This window comes from Zingiber officinale, chromosome 4A (genome assembly GCF_018446385.1).
Source record: "Zingiber officinale cultivar Zhangliang chromosome 4A, Zo_v1.1, whole genome shotgun sequence".
In the NCBI taxonomy this organism is placed as follows: domain Eukaryota; kingdom Viridiplantae; phylum Streptophyta; class Magnoliopsida; order Zingiberales; family Zingiberaceae; genus Zingiber; species Zingiber officinale.
In genome coordinates this window covers 131,839,276-131,855,239 of record NC_055992.1, presented here as the reverse complement: position 1 = coordinate 131,855,239, position 15,964 = coordinate 131,839,276, and the positions used below count along the sequence as shown (strand labels likewise).

General features: G+C 35.3%; 2 protein-coding genes across 2 annotated transcripts; one reads left to right on the top strand and one right to left on the bottom strand.

Annotated features, from left to right (window-relative positions):
• The first annotated feature begins 5,775 nt into the window (after positions 1 to 5,775).
• On the top strand, positions 5,776 to 7,390 carry LOC121973687 (transcription factor MYB41-like). The gene is made up of 3 exons (XM_042525073.1): positions 5,776 to 6,181; positions 6,278 to 6,934; positions 7,018 to 7,390. The coding sequence occupies exons 1-3, from the start codon at positions 5,919 to 5,921 to the stop codon at positions 7,037 to 7,039; spliced, it is 942 nt and encodes a 313-aa protein (XP_042381007.1). The 5' UTR covers positions 5,776 to 5,918; the 3' UTR covers positions 7,040 to 7,390.
• A 3,067-nt stretch (positions 7,391 to 10,457) lies between these two features.
• Positions 10,458 to 14,618, bottom strand: LOC121971270 (WEB family protein At5g16730, chloroplastic-like). The gene is made up of 3 exons (XM_042522446.1): positions 14,387 to 14,618; positions 13,621 to 13,828; positions 10,458 to 13,515 (listed from the first exon to the last, which is right to left on the bottom strand). The coding sequence occupies exons 1-3, from the start codon at positions 14,404 to 14,406 to the stop codon at positions 10,609 to 10,611; spliced, it is 3,135 nt and encodes a 1,044-aa protein (XP_042378380.1). The 5' UTR covers positions 14,407 to 14,618; the 3' UTR covers positions 10,458 to 10,608.
• Positions 14,619 to 15,964: the final 1,346 nt, after the last annotated feature.

The following is a 15,964-nucleotide window of genomic DNA, read 5'->3' as shown; positions in this document are numbered from 1 at the left end:
AATAGAGCACCAGTCAACTGGTATAGTTACCAGTCAACTAGTAACAGTAATTTTGAGTACAGAATATCTCTGTAAGCTCATTTTGACGATAGCAGTCGACTGAGACTTATGTCAGTCGACTGATACGGTCTGAAAATATTTTTCAGCATTAGAAAATGACCAAAAGAGTGACGAACATGTATGTAATCTTATTGGGGATTAATATATGATGTTTATGATCGTTAGATATCAAAGAGTCTAATAATTAGGATATTATTGGAGCTCTTTTTGATGTATGGCAAAGGGAGAGAAGTTTAAATTTAAGTGGGAAACCTACACACCTTTGCAAGAAATCCTAGCTAAAGGAGGAGCTTAGGTAAAGGAGGAGCTTAGTCCAAGTATGTATTCTTAGCAATGTAAGTCCAAGTGTGACTTGACAAAAGATGAAGTCCCGGAGCATGACTCTTGGTAGTGAAGATCCGACAATAATGACAAGGCTAATGGAAGCTCCAGAAGGCAAGACGTGAAGGATGGGGAGGCATCCGAGAGACGCAAGACTGATGGAGGAGGCTAGAAGGCTAGGTCTAGATTGTGCGGGCAAGGACGAGTGCATGAGAGAATGTACTCAGGGTAAAATTTCATTGTGCACTGTAACAGTACTGTAGCGTTACTGTAGGAGCCGACTGGTATTTTTATCAGTCGGCTGGTAGCCGACCGTAACGTTACTATAGCAGTAGTACTGTAACGTTGCTATAGCAGTATTGTAGCGTCATTGCAGCAGTATTGTAGCGTTACTGTAGCGGTCGACTGGTATTTTCATCAGTCAACTGGTAGTCGACCGTTAGCTTGTAACGGTCGAATTTCACTTATGATCAGTTGACTGATGGTTGTACCAATCGACTAGTGGCAGGAAACACAGCTAGGTGTTTCCTCCCGAGCTCTATTTAATAGAACTTGGGGTGCTTGGCCAAGGTTGATGAAAATAGAGGTGGTAACCCCTATTAGAGTCTCCAAGGTCTTCTTAAGTGATCAAGAGCTTGTACGAGTTTATGGCGAGGTTTTTCCACCCACAAGGAGTTATTCGAGCTAGCCGGAGGTTTTTCGGGGAGTCATTCACCGACGGATCGGGATCGTCCATCTTACGAGCAGCTGTGGAGTAGGAGCTTTATCTCCAAATCATGTTACATCAACGTGTTAGGTTTGTTTTCTCTTGTTAGTATTTATTTTTGTATTCTGCTATGCATACTAATCATTGTACGAAGCAAACGTTGAGTGAGTCACTATTTACCTTCCTTTAGCGAGCATCAAGGTCTTAACAAGATTGACTTTGGATATACGATTTATTAGATAGGTTGTGGTGGCAAAGGTGCAAGGACAAAAGGTGGGTAGGATCGATGCTTGGTGTAAAAGAGTGAGATCCATTTCGATAGTGTATAAATTGTGTGATTTAGCATAGTCATTGTGTTCAAGCGTATAAGGTGGGGCAGTGAGGTGGGAGATTTCATATTATAGCAAGAATAATTTTAAGGTAAGAAATTCTCCTCAATTATCATTGTAAAGGGAGATGATTTTTCAAGTGAATAATTTTCTACAGGATTTTGAAGTTTGAGAAAACAAAGAGGATATTAAATTTATGTTCAAGTGGATAAAACCATATATAGTTAGAAATGTGATAAAAAAAATGAGATAATATTTGTAACCATCCAATGAGAAAAACTGAAGAGGATCATATATCAAAGAAAATTAATTTAAGAGATGGCGAGAGAGTCAGAGTGGAAACAATATAAGCTTATGACTTTTATTAAAATTGCATGATTGCAATGAAAATTCAAAAAAGCATTAGACTAAATTGAAACAATATTATTAAAGACTAAGTGATGAATAATATCGGAAGAAAGATGACCTGAGGTTGAGTGAGAGTGTCAAAGGGACAACGGTATAGTGGTGGAGACTACAGCAATGAACGTAGACAAGAGGGGCTTGAATATAGATCTCATTAGTATATTGGTGGTAAAAAGATGAATACGTTCGTTTTCAGCGTCTCCATCAATTCGTTTCAGGGTCAACACGAAGGAGATAAATTACGGGTGACTACTAGCCTTTGGAATAGTAACTAACACATAAAGAAAATATTTATCTCGACTTTATCAAAATTCGAATCCTAGATTTTATTGGTGGCAACTAGATCTCATTAGTACATGGACCATAAGTAAGCAGAAAAGCTTTTGTTCATAGATCTTTCATCTGAAAATACAAGGATAAAAAGATAACAGATACACACACAGACCAGGTCGGCCGGCAAATGTGTCTTTTTTTTTTTTTTTTCCTCGAATATTAAACAAATTTGAGAAATCCTTTGTTTCTCTACTTTCTCAACTTTTCTTTCAAAAGAGGGGAGCGAGGCCATCATAAATGGTTGATATGTCTAACGTGTACGAAAGTTCCTAGGCTATGTGTTTGGTAAATCTTGCTTGGATTTTTACCATTGTTGGCTTTGAAAAATTGCAATTCTACTTTTATAATTAGGAGGAATTATCCGATAAGTTAAAGATTTAATCCAAATTAACTACAAAAAGCTTGTTTACAAGTAAAATTGTTTCTCAAAATGTTTTAATCGAGGTCAAATTTGAAGGTTAATTTGAACCAAAATTATATAAAAGTGTAAGATATACTTAATATAAGTTAAAAGTTCAAATTAGTTTTAATATCATCCTAGGCCAAATCTTTAGTCCATCGATAGAGGTAGATGTCCGAATAGCCAATGAACTTATTTTTAATTTTTTATTATTATTTTTAATTGATACAAGTACCTAGTTCTTCAAACCTATTAATATTAGGATGACCGATTCGACTCTATAAAAATTTTCATCAACCACTAGAGTAATCGGGAAGTATTAATGGAAGATTATCCAGATGGTCAATATTCTTAGACCCGCTTTTTTACTAATGGAAAATTTTCCTATAACACACCACAGCTGAGATTTAAATCTAAGATTCCTGGTTATCTTACTATTTTATTAATAATATGCCCTTTTACTAACTAACTTTGGTGAAGCCCAAAAATAAATTATATTAATGTTCTTTTTTCTTTTCAAGCCGAAAATAATTTCAAGATTTATTAGTAATTTCCATCAATGCATCAATCAGGGATCTAGAGTTCAACACTAAATTGCAGTGTATTATTAGAAATTTTTCTTATTAATCAATCAGTGATCTAGAGTTTGAGACTCAGCTGCGATGTATTATTGAGAATTTTTTTCATTAATCAATCAGTGATCTAAAATTTGAAACTCAGCCGTCAACATATAGCTTTAGTGGAGGCAGTTGCTCCACCTCAATTTTTTTTATAAGTACCTCTAGAGGTATATAAAATTCTAAAAATATTAGAGTATTATCCGACCAAAAAAAAAAAAAGGTAAGGACAATACTTAAAAATTAAAATTATTTTCTATAGGTCAATTTTTCTTCCTTCATATCTCTTTGCATTATTCCACTTGGTATAAGAGATCTAGCTCACGTAATGCATGTGCACGATCGCTAGTTTATATTGTTAATAAGCATTTTATTCAAATATTGAATTAATGTTAGGCTTAAAGATCATTAACTTTTTAGCGAGGAGTACTACTCTTATCCGCAAAGACTTTTTGCCAAGTTCAAAATCCTTGGTAGATCAAATTCTCGAAGGAGTTGGTAAAAAAGTTCACCAAAACAAACCTTCATCGTTAATTTCTTGGAAATTATGTTCGACTTTGAAAGGTAGACCGCGAACAAATAATATGTAAATTTATATCTTTTTAGAATTCATAAAATTGTTTTAAATCTTTTTATTCGTAAATCAACGACTGGTCAAATATATTTATCAATTTAATTAATAAGAAAATCCCAAATTTTCTTTATTTTTGAATAAATTAACAAAAACCCCATGGATTGTTTTTAGTAAAGAATGATAACGTTCATTCCATATCCCCTCATAACCCGTACTCAAATCCAAGGAAGATAAATTATAAGGTATTTATAATCGACCATAAAATAATTAGAAGATGAAAAGTATTTTTTTTTCTCAAAAGTATATGTCTATTTTTTTCATTATAATAAAAGCTTCATCTTCGAATCAAGTGAGCATCTATGGGACCCTATTTGGTTGCTTTTGATGATTATGATTGTTTTAAAAATAATGTCATAACCGAACAAAATTAAACCAATTAATTCGAGTTGATAGGTGACTTGAAACCCAAGCAAAAGGAGACCATTTGAGGATTATAACAATTGCATTATTTGGCACTGATTTGTGGATGTTTCAAATACTTTATTTTAAAAAAAAACAAAATAATTAATTCAATTTAATTGTTTCTTTCATTCATTTATTTATTTAGTATTTCGAAGTGATGAAAATAGCAAAAGTCATCATAAGCAATAACTGAAATCAATTAATTAACTAAGAGATATTTAACAGGCTGATTTATGTAGACGAAGAGAATAATGAGAAGAAAGCGACTCTATATGTGCATATGAAAAAAAGGCTCAATTAATGTTTTCTTAAATAAAAAAAAAAAGAAGACTTATGTCGGTCTCTCCTTGTCTGGGTGTTCCCAACAGGAAAAGACTGTGAAAATTAAAAATAAAAAAATTTATTATTAGTAATATCTATAATTAATTAAAACAAATATCAACCTTATAAGCTTCCTCTTGCTTGTGAAGTAACATTAAATTTTGTTGAACCATCACCATTTCGTTGAAAACAACTTAACCTAATCTCCCTACCTGTTCTGCTGGCTTACGTGCACTCACTCCCCTGCAGAAATATAATCTTCAAAAAGTCAAATTAAAGCCTTGCCACTCACATAGATTGCCTGCCTGCCTGCCTTCCTTTCTCCACAAGCTAATTAAGGGATCATAACATCATCCATTATATTATAATTAACTTTATATACGCGTGCGAGGATTGATATGGTATCCGAGATTGATATGGTGCCCGAATCTCATCTCTGACTGAGTGTGCGGGACATCCAAAAGTGATTCGATCGAGCATCCGGATGTCTGTGAGAGTCACAAACAAGAGTCACGTATATGAGTCAAGCACCATAACACTCCTCTCTAGGGTTGTAAACAAGTCGAGTCGAGCCGAGCCGAGCCGAGCTTTGAGGTGTTCAAGTTTGTTTGATAAGATAACAAAGTCGAGTCGAGCTTAAAATGAACCAAGTTTTTGAAATAAATGTTCAAGCTTGTCTTATTTTTTTATGAGCTTGAGCTTGTTTGAAATTTGACTTGAACTTGGTTCATTTAGATATTATCAAGCTCTCAATTCAAACTTGGTTTGAGCTTAGTTCGTTTAGATAATTGTTTGATTGATTATTGAGCTTGATAATTTAAATTTATTTATTTTATTTCATTGTTTATTTAGCATATTGAAAAGAGTTTTATTAATGAATATGATTCGTGAACATTGTTCATGAACATTATTTACGAACATTATTTACGAACATTATTTATGAACATTGTTCACGAATATTAATGATCGAGTTGAACACTCAATATCATAAACGCTAGTTGTTTAGGAAGTCTCTCCCACTTTATATATATATATACTGTATAGCAGACTGGCAGCTGAAAGATTAATGAAACCCTAGTTAGCTAGTTAGATTTAACTAAGCCCTGTCTGCATGTTTAAAGGCATTTTTAGGACACATCATTCCGATTCATATTATGCGTGTTCCATTGTCCAAGTGAATTAAGCAAGCTGAGCAACGTAACGTAACCCTATAAATAAACACTAGCTACTCCATCCGCCTAGCTATATACTAAACCTGCATTGATATTTAGTTGATATTCTTCTTCTTCTTGTACTCTCAATTAGCTAGGTTATTAATTCTTGCTGATCGATCGATCGATCAATCTTCAATCAGCTAGCTAGTTTGGTGCATGATTAATAATTAAGAAGCATGGGAAGATCCCCTTGTTGTGACGAGGTTGGGTTGAAGAAGGGTCCGTGGACGCCAGAGGAGGACAAGAAGCTGGTGGAGCACATACAGCAGCACGGCCACGGGAGCTGGCGGAGCCTCCCCAAAAAAGCCGGCTTGAACCGGTGCGGTAAGAGCTGCCGCCTCCGATGGACTAACTACCTTCGCCCTGATATCAAGCGAGGCCATTTCTCCACTGACGAAGAAAAGATGATCATCCAACTCCATTCTGTCCTCGGGAACAAGTATATATATATATATATATTTATGATTTTATTATTAATTAATATTTATAATAATAATAATAATATTATTATTATTATTATTATTGTTGGATGCAGGTGGTCTATGATCTCGAAGGGTTTACCGGGAAGGACAGACAACGAGATCAAGAACTATTGGAATACACACCTCAAGAAGAAGCTGCTACTCATGGGTATTGATCCAGTGACTCACCGACAGCGAACCGACCTCGATTTTATTCTCAACCATCTTACAAATATCGATCATCTCTTCGCCAACAACCCAATTGGGAACCTAGCTACCATTAATAATATTCCTTGCAACAATAATAATACTCTCAGACTTCTTCAAGCAGATGCTTTGCATTTGGTCAGGCTTCAACTCCTCCAATCGCTTATCCAAGCCATGGCTACAACTACTACAACAATGATGTCGACGACGACGACGACACATTGTAGTGGTGACAATCCCAGGAGTTATAATTCATCAGACATTATTGATCGACTTGATATATCCCAAGCAAAACTCTCTCTGCCTAATTTGTCTCTGGATCAAGATTATTTTAGCCCTATAACTCCTCCTCCTCCTCTCTCAGATTCTAATTTCCCTAATTTTCCTAATTGCATTAATGATCAAGAACCAAATATTGTGAGTACTCTTGCAAGAGCTGACCATGATGATTCAACTGGAGGAATAAATCTTGGAGAATATGCTGATGATGATCAGAACATGTTGAGTTGGAAGGATATTTTAGAGTAAGCACAGTTAAATTCTATATCTTAATTTAATTTGGTTACAGTATATATATATAATTTACAATTAATCTTAATGCATGCAGGCAAATTTCATGGTCAGAATGAATTATTCAAGACATACAAAAAGGTGCAATTATATACGACAAGTGTCAATTTGTGGGGCACTGCATGTGTTTCATGTCAGCTGATGGATTTGTTGATTTGATTCTAATCATCTGAATCTATTTAATTATTTAAAAATAATTTGAATTAATGTATTAATTATACTGAGACAGACATGTAGTTTTCCTTAGCTAGCTTTTTGATGTACAAATTCCTTAATGAAACACACAATTAAACTTTGTATCGAACATTATTATTATTATTCTGTACGTGTGCAAAAGGCTATAATTAAATTGCTTGTAATTTTTTGTAAGAATATTGTTTAATGTGTATTAAAATAAGATTCAGGAGTAAATCAGCACTTGGCCTACCTGTACCCTGCAAAGGAGCTAGCTAACTGAAGAAGAGTAGGTGAAGCAACTGATGCAGTCTTGAAAATTAGTTAGATGTTTGTTTGTTTTTTTCCGGACATAAAGTTTCTGCAATTGAATTTGAGGGATTACTATTTAATCCTTAGCTTGTGTAGAGATAAAGATGTGGAATTATTGAAGTGTTTAATTACTTGTAGGTTACTCCTCATGCTGAATGATTATAGTCTCCTTGTGTCACATCTCGGAGTAAGCAGTGTTGAATTTTCTAGGGTTCATGTGGGAGCTAAAGTCCATTATTAGTTACCAGTAGGTGGGCACTGGTTGGTTCCTTTATGAAGAAGTTAACTGACATGACAATTAATGATAAGTTTTTTTGATTGTATAGATCGATCGATATATTAAAATAATCAGTACTCCTATACCTAGCCAAACTTAAGATTTAATCATTAATTATAACTTGTGTAATTGATCGTGCAATTTCTAACTAGTATAATAGTAAAATTTGTCAGTACAAATGCACTGCAGTTTCCCTAAACCACTTTGTTTCACAAATGAATAATATATAGAGATTTAGGTAACCGCCTTTTAGGTGATCTAATTGAGAAATTAAAATCAAATGAAATATATAATAATAATAATTGTCTAACACCAAAGAATATTTTGAATTTCAACCTAGAAATCCATGCCATTAATTATATTATGAGGATGCAGACAAAACTCATTAGTTATTTAATTAATTTCCTTGACAACAACTTTAAGAGTTAAGACCATATAGTGAGAAGTCAGTGCATGAAAATGGAATCTGTAAAAGTAATAATTATATATAATAAATTAAGTATGTCTGATTTTTAAATGTTTTTTTATCTGTTGGCCTATCTGAGGAAGGTTTTTCTCCTCTTACAATCTTTTTGTCAATATTCTAACAATGTAATTTGAATTCAAAGGTAGAGTTTATTAATGTTGCTCAAACAATTAATGGATTAGGTTTATAGCTTAACTAATATATTAAATTTCATCCAAATTTTTAATTAACAAATCACAAATAGACAATTTTTAGTGATTTGGATTTAAGCAAGTTTTTGGAAGTTTAGACAAGATATCATGATATATATATGTATACACCACAAGTACTCAAACAAAGTAGGGATCAGGATATCTATATAAAACAAAAACAAAATTTTCTTTTAAAAATGTCCATGAAAAAGTATAAAATTCACGGTTTAATTGCCTTTAATTTGTAACTATAAAATTTTGAAAATAATGGAGAGTTCAATTGCCCCAAATTGAACTAATTAATTTTGATTAACAAAAAGAAAAGAGGAGAATTTTAAAAAGTTTTTTTTTAAAAAAAAATAGTAGAACGGTTAAATTTTAAAAGAGTTGTTAAAAACAATATCTTGTACATGTTATAGGGAATTTTGGCTCATTTAAGACATATACAAGGTTTAAGTCCAAGAACACAAATTCCATGGCTAGTTAATAAAGAGTAACCATCTATGATCATGATCGAAGGGAAGCCTTTGTGTAATGATAAAATTGCTACTGTATGACATGGAGATCACGAGTTCGAGTCACAAAAAGAGTCTCTTGTAAAATAGGATAAGACTACGTATTGATGGAAACTTTGTGCACCCATCTGTGATCATGATTAGATTTGGTTGAATCTTATGGCGGAAGAGGATTTTCAATAATAGGAAATCCTATTAAGGATATATTTATTGAAAGTTCCAATTAGTTTTTCTAAAATTCCACAGTGGCATGCAAGATCTGTGTGGATATATATACACTATAAACATCAAGCTTTTGACCATCAGACCACACCCAAATTTAAGTCAAGTGCAATTCAAAGAGGATGAAAACCATTCCATACAACCAATTATAGATGATGAATGGATAACGATCGTAATAAACATTACAATTAAGTAGCTAGTCTCATTCACAAGTAGCTAGGGTTTTATTTCAAATCAAGGACCATATATAATATTTCCCAGTTAGAAATAAAAAAAAAAAAGACATTTCTTATCCCTCAAAAAGCAAGTTGTGGATTCACCCTTCTTACTTAGTTGAGGTGAGGGATCTCTATTAATTTTTTTTAGTTGATATGATATATCCAACTTACGCTGATTGAGAGATCTCTATTAATAAATCATGCACCGCATGTTTAAGCAATGTTTCATCTCAATCATTAATCAGTGCAAGTTGGTAGCACATATTCCTCCAAATCACTATCTCATAGCTAATAATCATGGCAACTTGTTAATTTTTAATATCTCATCTAAAGCAACGTGTTGGTAAAATTGCATTAGAAGTTAAAAAGTATCTATCTATCGTTTTTCATTTAGCTAAATCCTTATTATTTTTTTTCATAATAATTTAGTTGAGTTCTCTTTACGGATGACAATAATGGCTCCCAATAATTATGTATCATCATAGGTATCCGGCTTGTTTAAACATTAGGAATATCAAATTCCTTCCATTTTTGAAGAATAGCAATTTTATTTCTTGTATAATTTCATCTGATGAACAAACGCTAGCTGCATTATAAGGAATGCAAATGCAATGCCAAAGTAACTAGGCGGAAGAAGAAAGAGAAGATTGCATGATTGAGTAAAGATGTCAGAGCTCCTCACATGCACCCAACTGCATAACCGATTAAGGATCTCTATGTCACAAATGTATTGAAGAGAGAAACATAGATACAATCGTTTGCACCATGCACATGAAGCACACAAGCACTATCTTATTTTATGGAACAAGAGGTTGAAGCACAAAACAACAAACATGAGAAAACTAACACTGATGGCATTTACTAAGTCATTGTACAATTATAGTGTACAAATACATTTTATAAGTACAGCAGAAAGGCTGCATGACTATCAACTTGATATTGAAGTGGTGGTAACTACTTTTATTCATCAGCTGCAGAAATTTAGTAAGGATATGACTCCTTCAAATACCCTTCTGCTAGTTAAATATGACAAGGAATTTTCAATCTTTTGAGAGAGCTAGCAAAATAAATAGCATTTAAAGAAGGCACAAACTTTGGATTCACTAGACAGAAGCAAACAATTTTGAATACAAGCACTATGGGAAAACAATTTAAGACTACAAATGAACAATCAGAAGTTTATCCAGGTAGGAAATGCTGAAACCCAAACACATTACTGAATTGTAATGCAAGAAACTTAGTCGGTTCTGCTTCTACTTGAGGTTGCTCTTCTTTTTCAATATACTCCCAAATTTCTGCATGAAAGCCTTCTTTTTCTTTTGCTGCTGCTCCTGCTTATTCGGTGAGGCTCTGTCATTTTGGATGTTATCTGATGGCAATCCATTTTCCACATTCCAGTTGGCGCCATCCTTCATGTCTGATTCATCATTCATTGAATCAACCTCATACTCTCTCTCCGTTGACAAATCCTTTTCCATGGTCTTGCCATTTTCGCATGACTTAGATTCCGTGTCTACTTGTACTTCTTCTGGAGCATTGTTTTTACTCTTCACTTCTTGGATTGTTTCAAAACCATTGCTATGTTCCTCTTGCTTTTCCGGTGGTACTTCTGAATTGAGTTGCTCATCATAAGTAGTTTCGTCAAGGGAAACAAATCGCATTGCTAAATCAAACCGATTCACATTTTTTGATATTTCACCATTTGGCATTGCCTTCTTGGCAGTGACCTCAGCTAGCTGTGAAGAAAGTTCTTGAACCTTGTCTAAGGCTGAAGTTTCTCGGATCTTGAGGTCATTGTTCTCTTGAATTTTACTTAGCAGATCATTCTGTGTAACCAATAACAGCTCCATCAGCTGCAGTTTCTCAGCCTTAGCTTCGTCTGCTTCTACTTTGAAGATACTTGCTTTTGACTCAAAATGCTGTAGCTCATCCATCAGCTGGATTTCATTATCTTTTGCAGCTTTTATCCTCATCTCTGCTGCTTTCAGAGAGACACTGATTTCGTCCATGTCTACTTTCATTGTGACAATCTCCTCCTCTGATCTTTTGATAGAATTTAAGAAATCAAGAGCTTTTAAATCCCAGTCAGATACAGAATTTTCAAACACCATTTCAAATCTTACGAGAGTGTCTTGAAGGCAGACTCTCTCGTTTTTCAACTTTTCCAGCATTTCCTCATAACTTTCTTGATTTTTCATAATAGTCATTCTCAACTCCTCAATCTGAGCATGGGAGTCCTCAACCTCTGCTTGTTTGTATAAGAATTTTTCTTGTATTTCGTGTGCTTCTGTTGATACTTCATGCAATGCTGAAGCCAAGCCTTCCATCACCTTCTTAGCTTTCTCAAGTTCGCACCGACTTAAATCTAGCTCATTTTCCAAATTTTCCCTTTGTTCTGTCAGGCATTCAATATTTGATTTTGCTATCTTCTCATCATTCAATGCCTGAATGTTTGACTTCTCCATAATTTGAAGGTCCGATTTCAATAGTGCAATCATTTTCTCCATTTCTGCTGCTTCCTGTTGTGCTACAGCCAATTTCTGATTAGATCCATCAAGTGCAGCTTTGTGCTTAGAAACTTCAAGATTCAGTGAGTCCACCTTGCCTATAAGAACAGAAAACTCACACTCTTTATCCTGCAAGAGGGCATAGCAATCCTCAAGTTGTTGCTTAACTGAAGCAAGAGTCTCCAATGAAGATTTCCTAGACTCACTTGTCTCCTCTAATTGAGCTTCTAGCAGCTCTGCTTTCTTCTTCCATTGATCCACAAGATAACTAATTTCTGATACTGAATTCTTTGCATCACTGACCTCAACTGTAAGTGCTTCTACTAGCACTTCCATCTCTACCAACCTGGTTTCAGTGGCCTTTGCGTTTTCAAGTTCCTTCTTGACTGCTAATAGCTCAGATTCCAACCCCATCTTCGAAATTAGCAAGGACTTATAATGTTCAACTTCCCTGAAGAGGAACTCTACCTTTTCTGAATTGATTTCAGAACTCGTCATGGCATCACAAGCCAGAGTTAGTGCAGTGTCTTTTGCATCAATGGCCAATGAAAGTACATGTTTCACCTGTTCAAGCTCCTTCATGGTTGAAATCAAAGTGGCAGTATTCAAAGCATTCCTCTTTTCAACAGTATCAAGCTTTTTCTTCAAATCTTCTCTCTTCTGAACACTTTCAATACTTTCCTGTTCCAACTTAGTTAAAAGGATCTTGTAGGTTTCCAAAGCCTCCTCAGCCCTCCTTTGAGCAGCAAAATTCTCCTTGAGTTTATCACTTGTTTCTTCAACCAAACTGTTGGCTTCCTTTAATTCCTTTAAAATGAGAGTCTTCTCTACTTTGACAGAAGCCAATAGTTCATTTGCCTTCGTCAAGTCTTCCTGAACTAAGTTTAATTGTGCTTGTAAATCTTCTACCTGCTTGTTCTTCTTGGCGTCAACAAAAACCAATCTTTCAATTTCCTTCTTTAAACGGTCCCGAACTAAGTTTGATTGCTCACACAAGTTCGTTCCGTTCGCAACAAGAACTGAAGGTTCTTTGTTCTCACTCTCCTGCGAAACATCAAGCAATGCTTGTGAATGGCTAACTTCTCTCGAAAGGAAACCATTGTGTGCTGGAGGATCTGTATTCTTACACTCCTGCACTGAATCAAGAAACACTATTAAGCGGTTAAATTCCTTGGACAACAACTCCACTTTCTCTGCATTGATCTCAGCAATCTTCATGGCATCATCAGCGTGTTTCAAAGCGCTGTTCTTTGCCTCGGTCGTCATCAAAAGTTCATTTTGCACTCTTTGCAGCTCCTTAGTCGTCGCTAGAAGTGCTGCAACATCCATGGCATGTTGGTTTTGAACAATTTCAAGCTCCTTCTGCAACTCATCTTCCTTCTTTAGTGCATCATCAATGCCAGATTGCTCCAATTCATCTGCCCGGAACTTGTCAATCTCAGAAGCTTCCTCCGCAATCCTTTGAGCAACAAGAGCATCCTGAAGTTTGTCATTCGCCTCATTGGCACATCCCTTAGCATACTTTAGTTCCTCGAGAATTTGGATTTTCTCCTTCTCAACAGATGCCAATCTCTCCTTTGCCTTCTTCAATTCATCCTGAATTGCACTCAGTTGTCCCTGCAAATCTGATCCTTTTATCAGCCTTGGTTGCTTCTGCAAGTAAAACCAAAAACCATGAGGATCCAAATGCTTCTTATCATCAAACAGAACATGTAAACACATTTAAGGGGACTTAAATTAACGAATGGTTTCGCTTACATCAGGAGTGGTGATCTTGGGTGACCGGTACTGCTCGATGTTAGTCTTTGCATCGACTGATTTTAGGGAACGATCGATTGAAAGGCGTGCTGGCTGTTGAGGAGAAGGCAAAGCAGGATCTGCCTTGATGGATCCAGACTTTCCTGATTTACTAGCCTTGGGAGTGGTCGGTGCACCTCTGTTAATCGAAGCATCAGATAAACCAGATCTGTGCACAATGCATGCATCTTAGTGCTTGTAACTAACAACTTTCACCAATCCCAGCACGAAATTAGCAATTCCGTATGCAAGCATGCCAGTTGTGCGAGAAAGGTAAAAGAACGACAGAAAATCCAGTTTGCACAATGCACAATCAACCAAGAAAATGAAACAGAAAGAAAAAGAGCAAATAAACCAAAACTTGACGACAAAAAGTTCTGGACTGCACAACCATTCCAAGCCTAACAATCACGAATGAACAAGACGAACACAAATCCTCGCACCGTTTGTGCTAGGATGAGCACAATGGTCGTGGTCAGTCTTAAAGAAGACTGAAACTTTACAACGAAGAATGACGAGAAATTCTCGTAGCCTCGGCGCTAGAAATGAGTAAAAGATCGTATAAAAACTCAGCTAGACAAAAAGGAACCATAATATTACTAACACCCCCCAAGTTCTAATAGAAATCGTAAGCGAAAACGACGAAACCAACAACAAAAACAAATTTTGGGGGGCAATTTGGCGGCGAACGCCGTCGACCCCCTAGATCTGGAGTGGCGGAGGATACTTAGATTTAGAGTAGAACATCGTCGATCACCCGTCGGAAGGAATGCGACGCGAGACCAGCGGCAGCGGGAGGAAGCGGAAGTGTGAAGAACAAATGCCGTCCGACAGGCCAAGAAGGCTCGGGAAGTATGAGGAAGAGAGAATTGGGCAGGAGAAATTATACGATTAGGTCTCTCTCGGAAAAGGCGAAGGCTACCGCTGCTGTCTCTCTGAAAAAGTGGGTATCGCATTGAAACTACAAGAACATTGCACACTGTGCTGCGTATTAAATTAAAAAAAAAAAACCTTGTAAATTTAAATGTGAAGTAACAGGTTGTGTTAGACTAGATAGGATTGAATCATAACTAGAACCATGTCTTTATTTTATAGACGTCGAGGGACACAGCGTCGAAGAGAATGATGAGAGTTAGGAGAAGATGAAAATTTGAAAACCTAACAAGATGACAAATATATGTCTAAACAGGCAAAAACATTATTTTCTGATGAAATAAAAAAAATATTATCTTGCGTTTCATACACAGTAATCTATATATCAAAATGATATACTGACCCGTCTGAAACCAATTCTCAGTTATTAAATCAACATTTTCGTTAATGAGACACATGGAATGAATCCAGGCGTCTCTAGTATGGAGTATTTTTTTTTTTTAACTTCGAGATTAAGCCAATTAAAATTTGACTATAGAGTTTAGAGATTAAAATATAGTGTTCAAATTAAAATAAAAAATTTTAGATATTCATGAAATATAGTATATATTATTTAGGGTGCGTTAAGATTTATTTGAAGTTTAGGATTTAGTGTTTAGAATATAGTATTTAGGGCATGTAATATTTTTTAGGATTTAAGGTATATATATATATATATATACACGGTATACTATTATATTATTTAGGATTTTACCTTTAGAATTTAGACATTAGATTTAGTATTAATTATAAAATATTTTCATTTTAAAAAATAGGTGCTTACGAGATATGTGAGATAGGAATGTAAACGAGCCGAATCGAACCGAACAGTATTAGACTCGAGTTCAGCGCATTTAAATTATATTTGGGCTCAAGCTCAGCTCAAGTTCGAATCGAACTTTTATCACAAGGCTCGAACTCAGCTCGTTTTGGAATTATCAAGCTCACGAATAGTTCAAGCTCGGCTCGTTATTAGCTCGTTTATCATAGTTAACGAGCATAACTCGTTAAGCGAGCTCAGACTCGTTTTTTGGTTCATTTTAAGGCTAATTTTAGAGTTCATTTTGCAGACTTGTTAAGCGAGTTCGAAAACTCATTTGAATAAATATTCAACAAATCGAACAACTAAAATAATATAAACTCAACACATCATTGAACATCCCAAACTACTACATTAAACTTCCAAACTGAACACATCATTGAATATATTTGCGAGCCCTTTAATCGAGCCGAGCTCAAGCCCAAGTTCACGAGTCTATAAGCGAACATTTCTCGAACCTTTTAAATGAGTCGAGCTCAAGTCCTTTAAACGAGCTGAGCTCGAGCCCTTTAAACGAGTTGAGTTTGAGCCCGCGCTCACGAGCCTATAAACGAACATATTCGCGAGCTCACG

Bases quoted from the DNA above. Each gene is read 5' to 3' on its own strand.
- LOC121971270 (XM_042522446.1), bottom strand. From the start codon at position 14,406: ATGTTCTACTCTAAATCTAA. The intron at 13,829-14,386 runs GTATCCTCCGCC...CATTGTGCACAG, and splicing joins ATGTTCTACTCTAAATCTAA to ATCTGGTTTATCTGATGCTT. The intron at 13,516-13,620 runs GTAAGCGAAACC...TTTTACTTGCAG, and splicing joins CCAAGATCACCACTCCTGAT to AAGCAACCAAGGCTGATAAA.
- LOC121973687 (XM_042525073.1), top strand. From the start codon at position 5,919: ATGGGAAGATCCCCTTGTTGTGACGAGGTTGGGTTGAAGAAGGGTCCG. The intron at 6,182-6,277 runs GTATATATATAT...TGTTGGATGCAG, and splicing joins CATTCTGTCCTCGGGAACAA to GTGGTCTATGATCTCGAAGG. The intron at 6,935-7,017 runs GTAAGCACAGTT...TAATGCATGCAG, and splicing joins AGTTGGAAGGATATTTTAGA to GCAAATTTCATGGTCAGAAT.